The 18,859-nt window shown below is 35.5% G+C and overlaps 1 protein-coding gene across 1 annotated transcript in view; it reads right to left on the bottom strand.

Annotated features, from left to right (window-relative positions):
• Positions 1-1,877: 1,877 nt before the first annotated feature.
• SCG5 (secretogranin V) overlaps positions 1,878-18,859 on the bottom strand; it is a 27,984-nt gene continuing 11,002 nt past the window's right edge. Inside the window, exons 3-6 of the mRNA XM_072428947.1 lie at positions 15,912-16,061; positions 14,823-14,932; positions 5,441-5,494; positions 1,878-2,377 (exon numbers count right to left, since the gene is read on the bottom strand). Coding sequence (XP_072285048.1) covers positions 2,288-2,377; positions 5,441-5,494; positions 14,823-14,932; positions 15,912-16,061 — 404 coding nt within the window. The 3' untranslated portion in view covers positions 1,878-2,287. The remainder of the gene's footprint in view (positions 2,378-5,440; positions 5,495-14,822; positions 14,933-15,911; positions 16,062-18,859) is intronic.

The following is an 18,859-nucleotide window of genomic DNA, read 5'->3' as shown; positions in this document are numbered from 1 at the left end:
ATGTAGTGCAAATTGATAATAAAAGTTTAATGTTTTAATCTGCCTAAACGAATGTGCCTAAAAGAAGCCTCTCTTTTCTTTCTCCTCTTGCCCTATTTCTATTTGTTAATTTTACAATTACCAAGCTTGGCACCATCTAGGTTCACCTAGTTTAGAAAATCAACCCTCCCCCTCTTGGTGTCCTTTTTTCAGTAGTTGCGATCTGAACATTATTATTGAACCAACATTATGAGGAGTTAGAGGTAAAATATCTACCTGGCTTATAAATAGGAACATTTTAATCAGTCAACTGGAAAAGTCCATCCAGCTATCCATCTTATTGATTAATTGTCTTTGAATGCTTGGGCAAGAGATATCAGAAGATGTCAGGGAGGAACCATAGGAGAATTTACAAAGCCATTCAACATAGCCCTCAATGTGGAGAATAGAATGTGCTACTAGACTTCGCTCTACATTTCTAGTTTGAATAAAAACTTCACTCAAGGTTCACAGGAAGTTAAATCAGTTGGTAGTTAAAACAGATTCACTGGGAAACCTATTGTAACCTAAAGAGTGGCTTGTGTTGCAAGGTCCTATTGGAATGTAAGCTAAAGAAGACAGTGGGATTTCTTACTTTTAAAGTAGTTATATTCAAACACCATAGCAAACTTTTATCAGCCTGGAAAGCTTGGCAAACAGGGAGATTGTCCTATTGAGTCTGCTATCTTCTGATCTGGTGAGATTGTCATGAACTCAGTTCCTATTTATCCCTCATTTAGATGCACTGTCTCTGTCTTTAGAACCAAATCTCTTTGTCTCTTCTTTTCTTCAAACGTCCTTTTTGTAACTATGGTGTAAAGATCACTTGAATGACCACATGATTGGCTGTACACCATGGGTATGTATTTTGCCCAGATATTCAGTGCTAATAGATGTCCCGCTTTCCCATCTGAGAAAGGTGCGGTATTGACACTAAGTCAATACTCTGAAAAGAGAAACACTGAAATGCGTAAAAGCTGCATTGGAGAGTCCTGGGGAATGGACACAACCCCAAATAAATGAAAAAAAGGCTTGTTTAATGACCTGCGAAGTTAGATAGAGAAACATACTGTTATTTTGCCGGGCATTGGTGATTCCAGGGTATCTCTGATGTCTCTACATGCAGCAGAAACTACTGGTCCATTTCCTAGCTCTGGGGCCATAGGGTAGCTGTGGCTGTAGTTACTTTTTTACCTAATCCTAATTTAAACTCTTCTTTATCATTCTTACAAAAGAAATTTAGTTTACATGAATACCATGAGTAACCCTGAAATACCCTTATGTCTGGTAGCTGAGATAAGTAGAATTCTTCCCACAATGCAGCACTTGGCATATAAGTGGTCTGTTGGTGGTCCCAAAGTACAGTATGTCAATATGAATCTGAAGCATGCCCCATCCTATGCAAATGCAGGCCTTATCTGCCCTCAAACAACATTTGAGGTGGAAATATTTTGTAATACAATGTTTAAATGGTGTTGTATGAATCGCACAAAGTTTTTAAATTTGTACAGTTAAGAAGATGGTTTGTAAGAATATATGGTTTTCATGCTTAATTGAACATTTTTATTATACCTTTAAACTCCCAGTTTTTCTTTTGGATATTTTTTTGCAGAATATCAGTAGTGAGGGATGTGTTAGTGTGGAAATGGCCATCTTAGTAGAGACAGGGCTTTACTTCTCATGTCCCAGGCTCCAGCAAAGAGAAAAGTGAGAATTTCTAAATGTTCCCTCCAACATAGCAAATCTACAGTTCACTTAAGTTCCGTTCCACTTGGACTAAATCAACAATCATGAACAACGTCTGTTCACAAACACTTGAGATTACTCAGATTTTAAAGGACATTACAAAGAGTCACATATGAAGAGTAAAGACTTTATTGCACCTACATTTTTTAATATACAATTCTGACTCTATAGTAGTGAGCCATCTCTACAGGCAGGCACAGGTTCACTTAAGGAAAGGAGAACTGATTTTCTCTACGTCTTAACACTGACAGTGTTTGGCAGTAACCAATTGGTTAAACTTCCTCTTAAGGATGCACAGAAAAAAAAGAAAAAAAGCACAAGTAAAGATACCGTTCCCCTAATTTAACAGAAAGCAGAAGTCTATATTTTTTATTATCTATGACAACATAATGTTATAAATCCAGCTGTTTCCCATTCACAGGTCTATAAATAATAAACATGCTGCCAGTCAGTGGGGCTCTGGAGCAGTAGATAGGACGCCACGCTGGATCACAGCAAAGGCGGCTCACTCATTTGGTTCTGCTTATTCCTCTTCTTCACCAGAGAAATGTGGAACAGACTTCTTGGCTACAACATTGTCCAGTCTCTGTCCCTGCAGGTATGGATTCACCATCTGGAAGTAGGAACAGTGGGTGGTGAGAGGGAAAATGGAAAACACAGTTTAATATGTAAATGTTAGACACATGATAATATTGTATCAAAATATTAAAGATAACAAATATCCAAGAATCCTCAAATAAGTTTCCATCTCAGATAAGGAGGTTATATACAAACCAATAAAATGCAGCAGATCTGTGACATTAACAAGGTTTTGAATATAATATAATTGTAGTGCACAGAGGTTTTCCAGTATACTAAACATTTTGTATGCATCCTTATAGCCAGACATCTACCAGTCAAAGATCACAGTTGAATTTTCTCAGGCAATTCTTCCTGATGTTTTATAAAACGGACTTTGCAGATTTGTATTTACTGTCCTGGCCATCTCTTCAAAAAAAAAATCACCTGATAGTAGTAGCTTGAAAAAATCTTCAAAAGCAAAAAAGTTATATTTATTTGTCTTCCACCAGCAGTGTGCAGGCAAGGGGGGTATCACATTCCTTCCACTAAGATTCTGGGGAATGCAGAGCGGAATTAACTGTAGCGTGTCTTCTTCCAAGATTTGCATCTAATTTGCATTCGCCAGAAATCTTGGAAGGATGGTCACATTACACACACTAATGCAGATTATGGGGTAAATTAAGTATAAATCTATGGAAGATAGGGGGTATTTCTCTCCTCACTTCTAGGTATATAGTGTGGAGCCACCTCTCAACATATTGGCAAAATTACTTAGAGACAGTAAAGAAAGAGGTTTGAGGCTCCTGTGTTTGTGTAAAGTCATAATTATGTATTTTTACACATTCGATCAATACATAATTACAATAAACAAGTATTCTTGTTTTACCCTAGTTCTGTGAACACTTCACAGAACTCTGGTATCTCATGCTATACATTGGTGCTAAACATAGGTGCTCTACTTATATATAAGTTCAAAATGACCGTATTTGTTGTACACGCTGCAACGCGTTTTGCCACAAATAGGTTTCCTCAGGGATACCTCAGGGTAAAGAATTTTATGGTCTGTACATACACATACAGTAATATGTCAAAATCACATTGCAATGCATCTACATGTATTCAGTCTAAATTATTCATTATATCTTTAAAACCACATTTTTGAAGCAGATCACTAGAACAAGTCTATATTCTAGATATTGTGGTTACCATTATATTGAAAAACAGTAATAGTAAAATGTAACTGTAATAAAATATAGTGACATATACATACATAAATATAAATATGCATCATACCACTTATAATGTATTACTGTAACTAGATTATTAAAAGTCTATTAGTGATAACCAAAAATGGGAAAAAGGTTTCATGTATTACTTATGGAAATCAAATATAGGAGTAATATAAGTAAGTGATGATAAGAACAATGGGTGAAGATTTGATGAAGTATCAGCTGTGGTAACTGCTGTGTACAAATGAAATACATTAGACAAAGTCTTATGTATTACTATGTATGTAACATGTATTATTTAAAGGATATACACTAGGGATCATAATGGTACATACCAAAGAAGAAAATTGCTGCAGTATATGTTTATAAGGTTGATGTTATGTATACAAAAGAGGTATAACATCCCTCTTGTATGGTTAAAGATTCATCCGTCAGTCTGTGTTCACATTACATGAAGACAAGACTGTGCCTTCCAATTTCTAAAAAGAAATATATTTACTACTACATATCCTTTTCAGAAATTGAAAGGCACAGTGTATTTGTAGTGTTTATTTGTACACAGCAATTACCATAGCTGAGACTTCATCAAATCCTCACCCATTGTTCTTATCATCACCTATATTATTCTTATATTTGATTTCCATCACTCATATGTAAGTAATACAAGAAACCTTTTTTTCCCCATTTTTGGTTATCACTAATAGATTTTAATAACCTATCTAGTTAACGTAATACGTTAAAAGTGGTATGATGAATATTTATATTTATGTATGTATATGTCACTATATTTTATTACAGGTAAATTTTACTATACAACCTTACTGTTTTTCAATATAATGGTAACCATAATATCTAGAATATAGACGTGTTCTACTGATCTGCTTGAAAAATGTGGTTTTAAATATATAATGAATACATGTAGATGCTAGGTCAACTCTAAGCTACCCATGAATACAGATAATTGTCTAGTAATTTTAGCTAACTAAAGGAATCAGAGCAAATAAACAAACTTATACATACAAATACATAATATTTTAGTGAAAAGTAAACTTGATATGTCTGACTGTTTTTTAAATTAAAGCTGGTTCAGAAGAGTTTGAAAGATCCTTGTATGGTAGAAAATTCCTGGTAAATAATTAGATTTTTATCAGTGCTAGCATACCAGTGCTTATCCAGTAAATTCATGAAATATTAGGACATTTTATTAATCGCTATCGTAATTAGTGTTAAAGTAGGAGAAAACTCTTTGGACAATCCCTTGAAGTAACATAGTTGTGATGTGAACTCCAGGATTAAAGGATACAAACTGGGATACATTCAGTAAAAAACTGAGAGGCTTGTAAGCCTAAACCAGAAGATGTTGGTTTTTGAGAGTATTCAATAATAACTCTGTTATGTCATTGTTGAATTCCTAAGGTACTTAGCGAATTAGAATATTCACTAAGTGCTAACAAACAGATACATCTGTCATTTGCTTTGTTTTTCTTCCCTAGTAAGGTTAGCATATATTGTGACTGCATAATACACAAAGGATAGCAGAGATTTTACTGTGTCGTGTTCTTGTCCAGCTAACAATATTAAAAATGCATAGGTGATCCGTTAACACCGTGTTAATACTCCATGTTAGTTTACAAAGTTAATTTTCCTCAAATGATTCCCAAAGAATGAACAGGAAGTTTGCAGAAATCCCAGGAACAATGGTAACAGATGGCAATAAAACCATTATAGTGGTTCTGCAGGGTCCTTTCCTAGTCTTTACAATAAAATGTTTGTATGTACATGTACTTTTAGTTAAAGCTTTTAGTTTGAATGAATTGAAAACATGGCTATGAAACTAAAATTATACACATTTTGCTCAATTACAAAAAGTAAGTAAGTAGTGTTACCCTTTTCTTTCTCTGGGATGTTCCTTTAATCTTCTCCAACAGTAACTTCTTATTCTGTATAAAGATTAAAAGCGGCATAAATTGTAACGTTATGAAAGCAGTATAGTAATAATGCAAAGACTAAACTCATCCAACAAAATTTCATACCATCCCTCCAGCTACCAATCAGTCCATACTCTGATTACAGCAGAACAAGAGAGTCATAACCCCAACTCTTGATTTAATAATTCATAATAGTGAATAAAAGGTGCTAGTCTAGGAGAAAAACCCAACTATGAGGTGTAGTGAAGCTTCTGACTCTGGCTTACATAACCAGCACTTGCTTTTTTTTTGCCTGGACGCTCCACTTTCCAGCCATTCCCCTTAACCTCCTTCAACTAAATGTAAGATTACAACAAATAGAATAATACAACAGACCCTTGGTATCAGTGCTGTGGGTTCTGAAGATAAATAGTGGGTTGTAAAGTAATATGGCAGGCTAGCCTTTTCATTGGCTAGGGGGAAACCTAACAAACCCATGTTTACTTTGTCAGTCAACAGGATTTCATTATTAGGTCATAGTGGTAATGTTGGGCCCAGTTGAGTATTTTGTAAAAGTGACACAATATTCATTTTTTTTAAACGCACAGGAAAGCAGAATGGGTGGATGTAAAAGGGGGAGGGGACGTCAAGCAAAACGTCAAGAACTGCCCTGCAGTTATGGGTTTTCTCCACTCATCATAAATGAAGTGGTAAAGCAAATACTAACCAAAACAACAAATCCTAGAGTAATTATATTATTTAACCATTGATATTACAGCTCAACAAATAACATTTTTTTCACTTGTCAAGGTTTTTTACAATATATACTTAGTGTATTTCAGGTCTGCTGAATCCAGAAATGACATCAGTTTCATTAAATTGGCTCTAGTTCTAGTGATACAGGAATCAGAATAGACAATTTTACCAACAACAAATGTTAAAAGCATATTATTATCAATCTTTATTTGCACCGGTGTTTTGCATTTTATATATTTAATGTAGCATTATTTTCAGGAAACTTTAGGTTGCCTTATTTTTTTTCATTCATTTTGTTTTTTTTACAGAAATTTAAGTTCTTCAAGAAGAAGATGTTTAAATGACCCTAGAGTATTTTGCTTCATTAGTGGTGAATATTCTCAGCAAAAACAGAGAAGAAACATTACAGAAGTTGTGAAACAAGCATATCTTGCATATTTTGGTATTAAACCGAGGGACCAAGATAAATATTGGGTTCCCTATATGGTATACAAAACTTGTGTAGAGTGTCTACATCAGTGGAAAAAAGGGAAAATTGAAAAGTTTGAAATTTGGTGTACCTATGGTATGGCGAGAGCCCAAAAATCATCATAATGATTGTTAATTTTGTGCTGTGAATGTAAAAGGTTTCAATTGTTACAAGAAAAACAAGTAGGAGTACCTTGATTTGGAATCAGCAAGTCGACCTGTGCCGCATGGTGCTGATGATCCCATACCAGTGTTCAGTACACTCCCTGATATTCCTGTATCCAACATGGAGGATATACAGGGTTTGGAGTGTAATTCAGGAGTTAGCAGTGGAAATGAATTTGAAGGAGGAGTTTCATCAAACCAGCTGTTCTCCCAAGAAGAGCTCAATGATTTAATAAGTGACCTAAGTCTGTCAAAACAAGCATCTGGACTTTTAGCATCCAGGCTAAAAGAAAAGAACTGTCCGAGACCGGAAGCTAAAATAACGGTTTATAGGACAGGAGAGGTGACACTCCTACCATACTCGAGACATAATCCTACCCCTGTACAAAGCATTGGTCAGATCACATCTGGAATATGCAGTCCAGTTTTGGGCACCAGTTCACAAAAAGGACATTGTGGAATTGGAAAGAGTGCAGTGAAAGGGTAACTAAACTAATAAAAGGATTGTAGGAGCTCGGCTATGAGGAGAGATTAGCTGAACTGAATCTATTCTCCCTTGAGAAGAGACGTTTAAGGGGGGATATGATCACCATGTATAAATATATAAATGGTCCATATAGAGAACTCTCTTCCCCATTATTTATTTTGAGATCATTACAAAGAACAAGAGGGCACTCTTTGCGTCTGGAGGAAAAGAAGTTTAAGCTCCAGATAAGGAAGGGATTCTTCACTGTAAGGTCTATGAAAATGTGGAATCGGCTCCCTCAGGAAGTAGTTTCAGCAACTACTATAGATTGCTTTAAGAAAAAGCTGGATGGTTTTCCAGAAACACAGAATATAACTGGGTATTAAGGCTTTAAAGTAAAAATAACAGTGACTGTTGATCAAAGGAACATCCGATTGCCCTGGTAAAGCAAATTGTACCAGAAGTGTTTTTGCCTTCCTCTGGACCAACTATGTCCATAGGGTTTTATATCTGGGATTTCCTTAGTGGTTGAACTTGATGGGCTTATGTCTTTTTTCAACCTAACCCACTATGTTAACTATGTTTCAAAGAAGATGGAGACTTTGTGTACTGTTGTAACATCCCTGGACTACTAGCCCATATGGGAGTACCACAATACCGAGCAGAAGATTGGTGGCTTTTTATAGACAGTTCTTTTTTGAAGTTTGAAATCTGTTTTACTACATAATAGCAACTGCTATGCATCGATTCCAAGTAGTCACTTAACAAAACTTAAAGAAGAATATGAAAATATTCAAATGGTCTTACAAAAGCTTTGCTAATATAAACACCAATGGTCCACACGTGTTGATTTCATTAACGAGCCAATGGTTGACAAAGAAAAAAATCATTCTCCCTCCACTACACATAAAGTAGGGATTAATGAAGCAAATTGTTAGAACTCTGAAGGCCGGTGATTGCTTCAAATACATTTGTAGATTTTTCCCTGGATTGAGTACTGAAAAATTAAAAGCAAGAATCTTTGATGGACCCCAGATTTGGAAACTGATAAATGATTTGAATTTCACAAGTTACATGACTGACACTGAAGCTTCTGCCTGGCACAGCTATGTCATTGTTGTCAAGAACTTCTTAGGTAACCATAAAGCACAAAATTATGAAGAACTGGTACAAAACTTGCTCTTAAACTTTTGCTCTTAAATTTGGGTGCTACTATGAGCATAAAGGTACACTATCTTCATGGCCATTTGCAAAAATTTCCAGAAAACCTTGGTGATTTCAGTGAGGAACAAGGGGAGAGGTACCATCAAGATATAAAGATGATGGAGGAAAGGTATCAGGGCAGATGGAATAGCAACATGATGGCAGACTACTGCTGGAGCCTTCAACGTGATTGTCCTGATCATCAGCATAAAAGGAAATCATACAGATTGAGTTTTTCAATTACTTCTTTGTGATTAGTTCTGTAAATATACTAAATATAGAATATATTGGCATTAAGTATTTCAAAATTTAATTTTATGAACGTAGGCATATCTAGTTTAATTGTGCTTAGTTTTCATGTTTCATTACTTTTCTGTGAGGTCATTAGTTCAAAAACTAGAGCCAATCTAGCAAAACCAATACCATTTTTGGAATCTGTGCATCAAACATAACCTAAAGTGACTTTATTTCTGTTTGGCAAAAAAATGTTTGTTGACCGGTGTATTGTATTATTACTACTACAAATACTAATCTTAAATAAAAGGAAATAATTGCAACCAATTTTCATGAGACTGTGAAAGTTATTCAGGTCAATAAGGAAAAGAGCACTGAGTCACCAGTAGATGTGTCTGTAATTTCAAAAGATTTAGAAATGTCTAGCTTACTGTCAGACAATTATGCATGGGTTGTCAGCTTCCAGGAACAGCACACAGTTTCACCAGGAAGAAGTATTTCAATGATTAAGATAACAAAAATCTGAACTAAATTCCTAATAATTAAACATTACACAATCTGCATGACCACAACACTGTACTAGACAATAATTAGACAGGATGGGATTCATATTTCCTGTCCCCTGAGCCAACTGTGTTATGCCACCACCATCTTATCCAAGTTGACTGGCTTGTCCTATGCTGACTTTACCAAAATTAGCCCTTAAAAAGCAGAATCTTGGTAAATGCATTTTTCAAGTTTAAAAAGATGCAGCTTTCTTATAATCAAAGGTTAAACTATAGGTTGTAACCGTTTTATAATACTTTGTAGAAAGGAAGACTAAAAAACAACCATAGCATGATATAACACTTTAATATTGCATGCACCCTTTAAAAATTGTATATTATTTAACCTACAGCTACAGCATCTGCAATAGTACGCAAAGCTGCATTCCCAGGTATAAAAAGTTATGTTTTGTCTTAGCAGCTCTACAGGGAATATACAATTAAGGCATCTGTAATGAATTCCATTCGAGTTGTTTCTTGGTGAAGATGCTCACCAACCATCCCCATACAATGTAGAGAAAGCTAATTATTTATATTGTTGGGGCGGTGACTCTTCTGGAGTAGTTAACTTTTCTGGAGAGTTCTTATGTTAGGCACATTGCAAGTAAATAAAAATAATTAATGGAAGGATTATGAGTGCGAGTAAGTAATAAACATACTTGATTTTTCTGTACTTTGACCTCTAGTGTTTTAAATTAGTGACAAAGTCACTTTAAATTGAATCACTTGATTCTCTCAACCATGTATGGAGGCCCAGGGTCCATAGAGCATGCATCTCCAGGTATGATGTGTGCACTTGACCTTTCCTCCCAAATAGTTTTCTCTTTCTATTGACACTGACATACACTCTTTCTTAATATAGATATATTAGGAATAATAAAATATAGTGTAAAAAATTTTTGTGACATCTAGAAGTAGGATAGCTTCTTCTACCACTAAGCAAACTGGCACTAAAACTTTTAGAGACCACAAGAACTTTCTGATTTATTAAATATACTGCATGACCATGATTAAAAGAAGACAAGAAACCAGCTCATGTCTTTTATAGCTAATAGAAACAATATATGGCCTATGTATGTTTAAATAGTTTAATAGCAGTATTTTACCAGGCAAATGGATGACAGATATTAATTGACAGAGTGTTTTGATGATAGAATTTTCTCTCATTATACCCAAGAGGACTGAATGATCTGGAGACAGTCACACTGATCTCATTCCTTTATGTTGTGTCTGATCTCGATCTTGGTCTAAATCTGGGGATACTTTTAATAATTTAGGACCATTAGAAGGGGTTCAAAAGAATTTTTCTCCTTAGGGATTTAGTTCTGTGCAATTCTCACTGTCATGTCTGGACTGAAGGATTATTTCATAGAAACTAATAGAAAAATAAGATCCACACAAGGAAGTAAAAAGTAAAGTAAATTGTTATACTATATATTTACCTTGTGTTGGGATTATATAGGGGAATTACTGCTTCTTAGTTCTAATATGTAGAATTCATATCTCAGTTTTTATTACTTAGGCTTAGATTCATTTTTATTTACTTTACAGTAAGTACAGTTTTAGAGATGTGTTAGTTCTGCTTCTTAGGGCTCGCTCACAAGGACAGTATTACAGAAGTTTACTGCTTAAATAATAATTAATATGAGAAAAGCACTATTATATTGACATTAATAGGAGTGGTTAAATAGACTCTTATTGCAGGCAGTTAGCAGGCAATACAGTGCATTGCTAATATGCACTTTATAGCATTTCATGGTGGCTGCATTTATTGACGGCTTTAATAGAACCTAACTAGGAACGCCATAGGAAGAACCTGTTAAATAGTTTGCAAGTGTTTTTTTAAGGATTTGAATGGATTATTGAAGAATTTAGAAGGAAGAAGAACAAACATACGATGTGTTTCTGCTTCCTATACACTTCCAGTTCCTGTGCAAGAACACTGCATTGGTGGACCAACACTGCTATAGTGGTTATGAGGCATTTTTTAAAAATATATATATGAATATTGTAAATATTCAGATGCCCAATCATATATGTTGAGATTTCATTCAGATGCCCATCAACAATTATGCCCATCATAATTGTTGAGACCTTGGGAAAAAAGGAACAATAGATCTCTATTGCAGTGCTATGACAATCACTTGAGCTAGAAGTGACTTGGATGAGCATCAAAATGTTTTTCAATGTCATAAAAAAGTAAAGCAAAATATCAAAATTTAACCCCCCAGGTAATTTTAAATAATAAGTATTTTTTAAATGTCAAAAAATACTTTGGTGGTCTGGTCCCACCCTTCTGCCACACGCTCGCACTGCCCTGCTTGGCCGGCATCTGCTTCCTCTGCTCGTTGGCGTCCCCAACGTTCACAAGCCGGGGACGACGATGCCGGGCATCGCTGGAGGGGGCCACGGGAACATGGGGACCAGGTTAGGACTTGAAACTCCCTGACAATTCCACCCTGAGTGTGGCTCGGGGTTACCGCTTTTAGTATGGATAGTTCTCCTCGAGCCACACTTGGTTGGGAGGTTAATCAAAAGTAATTTTGGGTACCTTGATAATGATAATTTTCCTAGGAAACCTGATAGGGCAATCATTGCACATTATAAAATAAAGAATACAGATTGTCTCGTGCCTGGAAATGACAGAAAAAATATTGAAAAAAGGAGGGAAAAGTTTTAACACACACAATATCTAATAAATGTGTACCATACAAATGATATATACTACCTACTTGTGGCTTAACACTTATTCAGATACACTTTAAATGAATGTAGGTCAATACGGGCATGCACAGTGCTTAACCAGAAAACACATTTTATTATAAATATTAATCAAGTCACGTTAAAAACCTTAGTGGCCATTTCAAGTCCCAAATGGCTTTTTGGCTAGGCATACACTATGCAATTTTATTTTTCAATTACTATTTAAATGATCATTACAATCTATTTACATAAATCCTTGTGGTAAACTACAAGTATCAGTGATAAACTACAAGCACACCATTTCTCCATAATTGAGCTGAATTAATATTCCACCATTGGGCCCGATTTAATAAAGCTCCCCAAGGCTGGAGAAGATACACTTTCATCAGTGAACCTGGGTGATCCAGCAAACCTGGAATGAATTGGATGAATGGAATGCTATTTGTTAGCAAATGTTTTCAATCCTGGACTAAATCAATTTCAGAGTTGCTGGATCACCCAGGTTTAATGATGAAAGTGTATCTTTTCCAGCCTTTGAAAGCTTTAATAAATCAGGCCCATTGTAATTACATCATTATATCTCAAATCAAGTGTAACACAAGAGGTGGTTTTGATTTTAATACAATATTTAACCAATACTCAAAAAACACTGTGCACAATCAATTTTCAATCAGCGTTCTATACAAATATTGATAATCAATAGGATTGTAAATAGAATTGTTTTGATTTGTTTTTTGAACATCTATGTGACCCAAAATAATACACAGCATATGGCCCACTATAGTAACTGGGGGCCTAAAGCCTATGAACTGGTGCTGGCCAAAATGCAAAAGCAAATTTGGAAAGGCATTACACAGAAAATTACCTATTGTTTTCAAACACTCCCGTTTATCTTGTTTTTGAATATATTGAAGATATTCAACTGATGTTCCAAGACAAAAGCTAGGATCTGGAACCCTGAATTCCGGACTATTAGAGTACCATACCCCACTAAAACAATGTGTATATATATATATATATATATACCCACACAGAACACATAGGAAGTTGAACAAAGCATGAAATTTATTAGAAAAAAAATAGAATATATCTATACAATTTTAGTGGTGTTACTTCTTTCCCATGTTACACTATATTATTTACCTTAATGGTGATACAAATACACAATTTCCTTATCTACTGATATGCATTAAACTGAATACATTGCAGATGCATATATAATTGTATGTAATGTACAAGTGAAATCCTTCACCATATCTTTTTTTACTCTAGTGAAAGTTGCTGAATTAACTGTCGAGATTAAAGTCACCAAAACAATAGGAAATACTAGAAAGTCAGAAACTTCCCTTTCTTCAAGTTGTATATTAAACATTTATGTTAAGGTTCAGCAGACTTTTGAAAAAGCTTTTGGGTGGGAGTTTGGCCTCGTTCTATGACATGCTAAGGAACCCTCTCTTCCAAGAACAGTCAGTGCACACAACCTGGAGATTCTTAACAGTTTTAGAGTCATCCAGAAAAGAAGACTTGCAGCAACTACCAGATGTGGGTATAAAAATAAAGGCTGCTTAGAATAATGTTTTAAGTATTCTGAATTTGAATGCAAATGTTTGTTTTATAATTATGGTTTATAATGTGGTTTATTAAAAGTATTATGTTTATCTGCTGCCTTCACGTGAGGTGAACAGCAGTGTTTTTATCTTTTGCTGCAAATGTTCACGTTTTACGGAAGACTTTAGCTATATGCTCAATAGGACCATAAAAGCTATGTGGTCGGCAACAGTCCACAACAAGATGCTGGAGACTAGAGAGGCCTAGTAAAACTAGGAAGTAGTCAATAAGGCCAGTACAAAGGTTTTACCTAGAGTGGAGACAAACATGCTATACAAGGTCATGTATTGGGGAAACAGGGGGTCAGAAACCTCTAAATAAATTAATATGTATGCTGTGTGGAGGCTAACAGCAACCATCCTATTAGAGGCCAGGTACTGGGAGCAGATAAGGACTTCGGATACCAATGCCAGTTGAAGCTGGCTCTACGTGCGGACACTGCATGCCGGGGGAGCACATCATGCTATCAAGGGGGGCTCCATGTGACCTCCTGATAGACTCATTCCTTTACATGATGTGTATGCAGTAACTATGTGAAGAGTGATGTGAGAGACTTTAATACAAACACCTTTTATCATTATACAATATATATGGGTTGCGTGTTTCAATACCTCAACATATCAGTAAATATGAACTTGATCAGCTGCTTCTATAACTGAGAAAGCAGTTTTTGAGCTGTGAAACATGTCCAAAATAATGGGCTTCTGGTTATTACAGGTTGATTATGACTTCAATTATTACTAAAAATATTGTTCATGACTGACCAGAAGCTGAGGGAGCATGGTTCTGAAGATATTGTTTAAACTATTGTTAATAATTAAGAAGCATTTCAGAGCAAGCATATTAATATGATATATATTATTTAATTTGAATTGTTGTATTTGTAAATAAATGGTAATACATTTTATCTTTTGACAAGTCTGTCTGTTATTTGGATCTGAAAAATAATAGTTCTTTATATTATACAATGCCAGTGTGTGGAGGCATATATCAAACATTCTAGGACACAATCTGGGAAAGTGGTTGGAATTTTGAAACCTTTAAATAGACATTGCTAGAGTGTGGAGGCATTGTTGGTATGGGGAGGCTTACAATAATCATCATTATTCTAGACTAGGAACTAGAAGCACAGGTGAACTTCAAACATCCAAAAGGTCAGTTTAGCAATTTCTCAATAGGTCTAATGAACAGGGTTGTAATGAACCACACTTACCCACTTATTTACTCCTGGATAGTTGTGTTCTGGGTCATATAGGTTCTGGTGCAGCTGGTATTCTTTGCTAAATTGAGCTGTGTCTGGTGTGTTCGCCAAGCAACCCTCACCTGGTATAATATAAAATTAAGACAAATGAGGAAAGTAAATTAAAAAAAAATACAGCTAATAGCTACAGCCTATATTCACTCTCTTCCCCTCATTTTTAAACAAAAAGGGCTGTGAAACATGTAATTTTAGGCTTTATTTATACCTTGAAAGGAATATGAATACATACCAGTACAGTTATATTAAATGGTTTCCACAAATGCTGCCTTATATGTATGTATGTACACAGGAAAACCCAGGAGTGCTGAAACCCAGGGCTCTTGATTAAATCTAATCCGAATGTCTCATAGTCCCTTTTTAAGAATCTGTACACACATGCTTTATATTGATGCTGTTGGTTTATGAAGTTTTAGGTAGACACAGGTTTACTTTAAGTAATTATAAAACGTGAATATTTACGTGGTATAAATAAAATTGCAACACTTTTTTTCAAATACACAGTCATGGTATTATAGTGTCTCTTACACAGAAATAGTTCTTGGTAACTTATTTACCAAGAACATTCTCACTTTGTGACTTTGGCATACAAAATAGTAACAGCCAGGCAGGTCTCTAATGACTAACACTCTCATTTACTCATAGACTGATAGACGCCACTTAATGAGCACAAAAGGAGGCAATCAGTTAGTAGGTACAACAGGTGGATACTAGACCAAAAAAAGGTTAATATTTTCCAGTGTATATGCGTTTGTTTTTGACTAAATGGATTCCATTTCCACATAACTTTTTTAGTGTCTCCGGTTTATTTTTTCCCTTAAAGAAGAACAACAAATATAAATGCCCTAAACTGACTCTGTAGGACCTGTAAAACAACACTCAACTCATCCACTTCCTATCTTTTTATGGACCAACAGGGAGACTTTAATCTAGGGACAGGATGCTTTATTCTAAAACGAAATCTTCTCCATATCTCATTTTGTAACCTGTAGTTATATTTAGTTGTTAACTCATTCTTAACACCATATATCTGAGGTTGCTTACCAGTCTTTCCAACAGGGCACGGGTTAGGAGGGTTTGGATATCCTTTATCTTCCCGGAAGTCTTTAGGAACATTGTCCCCTGTAAGTTCAGCTACGATATTTGGGATGTTGCCATATGGTCCCAAATGTTGAAGGCCCTCATGTGCACCACCTGAGGATGGAAATAGTATAAACAAAAATGGGATATACAAAAAAAGGTATAAAGAGATCGTACAGAGAACATACACTGAATCTTGCTTCAGGGAGATAGTGAGTGTGAAAAAACAAATGATGCAAAAAAAGAAAAATGCATGTGACAGTTTTGTTCCGTGATGCAAGCAATTTCTGGTAGTCACTGATGCTCTGATTAGTTCGGTCTAATGCAACTTCAGAATAAAAATACTTCTGTCAGTGCAAGTTTATTTTAGCACAGATCTAGACAATCTACCTGAAACACAAATTATCTGCTTAAGTTTTGACATAACCACAAATTCTACATAACAATCTAAAACTTTTCACATTTTATCAGCTAAAAATATCAGATTAAGAATTGGCAGACCAATGCCTGGATTATATATAATAATTTTGACAATAGCTTGGGGAGGAGGCAGCACCTGACAATAAGGGAGTCTGTGACTGCTCATTATGTCTGTACATGGGATGAAGTGTCAGTATTCCAGAAATAGAAAAGCAACAGCCTCTTTGTATGAGGGATGCTCGCTGATCAATATGCAGCGCGCCACTTGTAAGCAGTTTGTTCTACCATGTGTCACTCCTGATACATGGACCCCCCCTATGCACACATCACAGACCCTGTGGCACCGTGAGCTGCCCATAAAGAAAACAGAGGTACTTAGCAGGCTCCAGGGTGCTAACACATATCCAGTTAAAGATTAACCAAGTGACAGCATTCCTTCCACTGAGAAAACACATCTCTCTGCCTCTGAAACTTTTGGATACAAGACACCATGGCTAAGCTTAGGCTATTCTAGTTGTACCCGAGGGATAATTGCATTGTCTGTGCTTGCAAGATGCATATAGTATATAAATATCTAAGGGGGACTCAAATACTTGTATACCAATCCATAGATTACCAGTTTTCAAGTTAAATTTATATAAAACTTATATTTAATGCATGCTAATTCCCCCTCCTCTTAGATTGTAAGCTTCTCTGAGCAGGGTCCTCTCTTCCTGTGTTACTGTCTGTATCTGTCTGTCATTTGCAACCCCAATTTAATGTAAAGCGCTGTATAATATGTTGGGGCCATATAATTACTGTTTATTAATATTATTAATAATAATAATAATAATAATAATAAAACGTAGAAGAATATGTATACTTGTTTTTAGCTGCTTATATAGGGATGTTTAGTGATTTGACTAAATTACAGTGTATCGTGGGACCACTATACTGCTAGATTTTGCCACAAATGGTCCCCTAGGGCCAAAAAATTCTAGCGACTATGTAGGTCTATCGCCATAGCACCTATTTACAAAATGAGAAGCTGATTGCTAATCATGCAGTATACAAAGAACAGCTATCTGAGAAATAGAATGTGCTCGTCATGGACGTAAAATAAACCCTAATAGCGTAAAATAATCCCCAGCTTGCAATTGTGTTCTTTGCTTCTAATTGTTTGGAAATAGACATCACAGACAATCCAGACCAAAGTCAAGCAAAACCCTTTGCTCAGGCTTGGCATTCTGACCACACTTTAAAGGCAACTAATGAGGCTAGCTGAGAGATCCTGCAATGAGGTCTTTCTACAGTACAGAAGGTTGCTCAAGTGCAGAATTAGTTGTGAGGTCAATGCAATTGACCTTTTCATGCCCTTAAATTGGGCACCCAATTAGAATTCTGGAAATTGATAAGCTAATACTTCATCTTCATAAACGCAGAACAAGAAATCTAGCAGGCAACCATTGTTTGCTGTAATGGGTCTAGGAGGCATGGTAGTAAGAGTATTCTAATGGTTTAAAAAAACAACACACAGCTCTGTAAAATAAAATAATTTGTCCACCATCACAGCACAACTAATAACCATGATGCTAAATTATCCCTCTAGTTTCTGACACATGCACATTATACACAGGTCATAATTGACTAGATCTCCATGATACCTGGTTTTAATTAGTCCCACAGTATAGTTTACATGTCTGTAATTAAAGGGATGACAGATAAAATCTCTGTAGCAATGGCAGTACTGTTATTTTAGCAGCAGGAATTGACTGATAGGATGAGTTTGTTGAACACAAAAAAAAGATTGACATAATAAACAATATGCATTAGATGCTCTGTCTGTAATATAGTTTAATTACCTATAATTAGAGATAGTAAAACTCCAAGCAGCTTCATTAGCCACAGACTATAGATTGTAGGTGCATTGTGCATGATATGAATAAATAACAGTTCTTTTATTTTATTAATCTGTGCATAAGATCATAAATCACACCTCTGAAAGTTTCTATTTTTAGGATATGTGGCATTGACATCTTAACACTAATAGTTAATATACATATTAAAACCAATAGTTTTTCCCGAAACTTTGGATGTAGTTGAATAATTTGTTTTTCTGTCTGGGTCCATTGGGAAGATTTACCATTCTACTGGTCATCAAAACAACATTTTTTGAGTCACCTCCAGAAAACGGGATGATGAGAAGTATTTTGGTAGGGACAATGGATGGGGTTACCTGCATAACATAAACTGCATAACTTCCCCTCTTTTACCAAAACTACAGGATAGGTTTTGCCTATAGATACACATTATTCAGATCCTAATCCTGTGTGTTGCCTGTTGCACATGCTACATGTGAGCTTGAAACTTCAAATGTTGTTCTGACAATGATGTACATGCAACAATAAATTATGCACAGACAGACTGCCACAAAAAAGTAAGTAGTTCTAAATGTGACACTTCACCCCATGACATATGTCATATGTGCATCATACTTCTAACAGTCCAAAGGC

The sequence above is a fragment of the Pyxicephalus adspersus genome, chromosome 12 (genome assembly GCF_032062135.1).
Source record: "Pyxicephalus adspersus chromosome 12, UCB_Pads_2.0, whole genome shotgun sequence".
Taxonomy (NCBI): domain Eukaryota; kingdom Metazoa; phylum Chordata; class Amphibia; order Anura; family Pyxicephalidae; genus Pyxicephalus; species Pyxicephalus adspersus.
The sequence above is the reverse complement of the archived record's forward strand: the minus strand, read 5'-3'. Positions and strand labels throughout refer to the sequence as shown.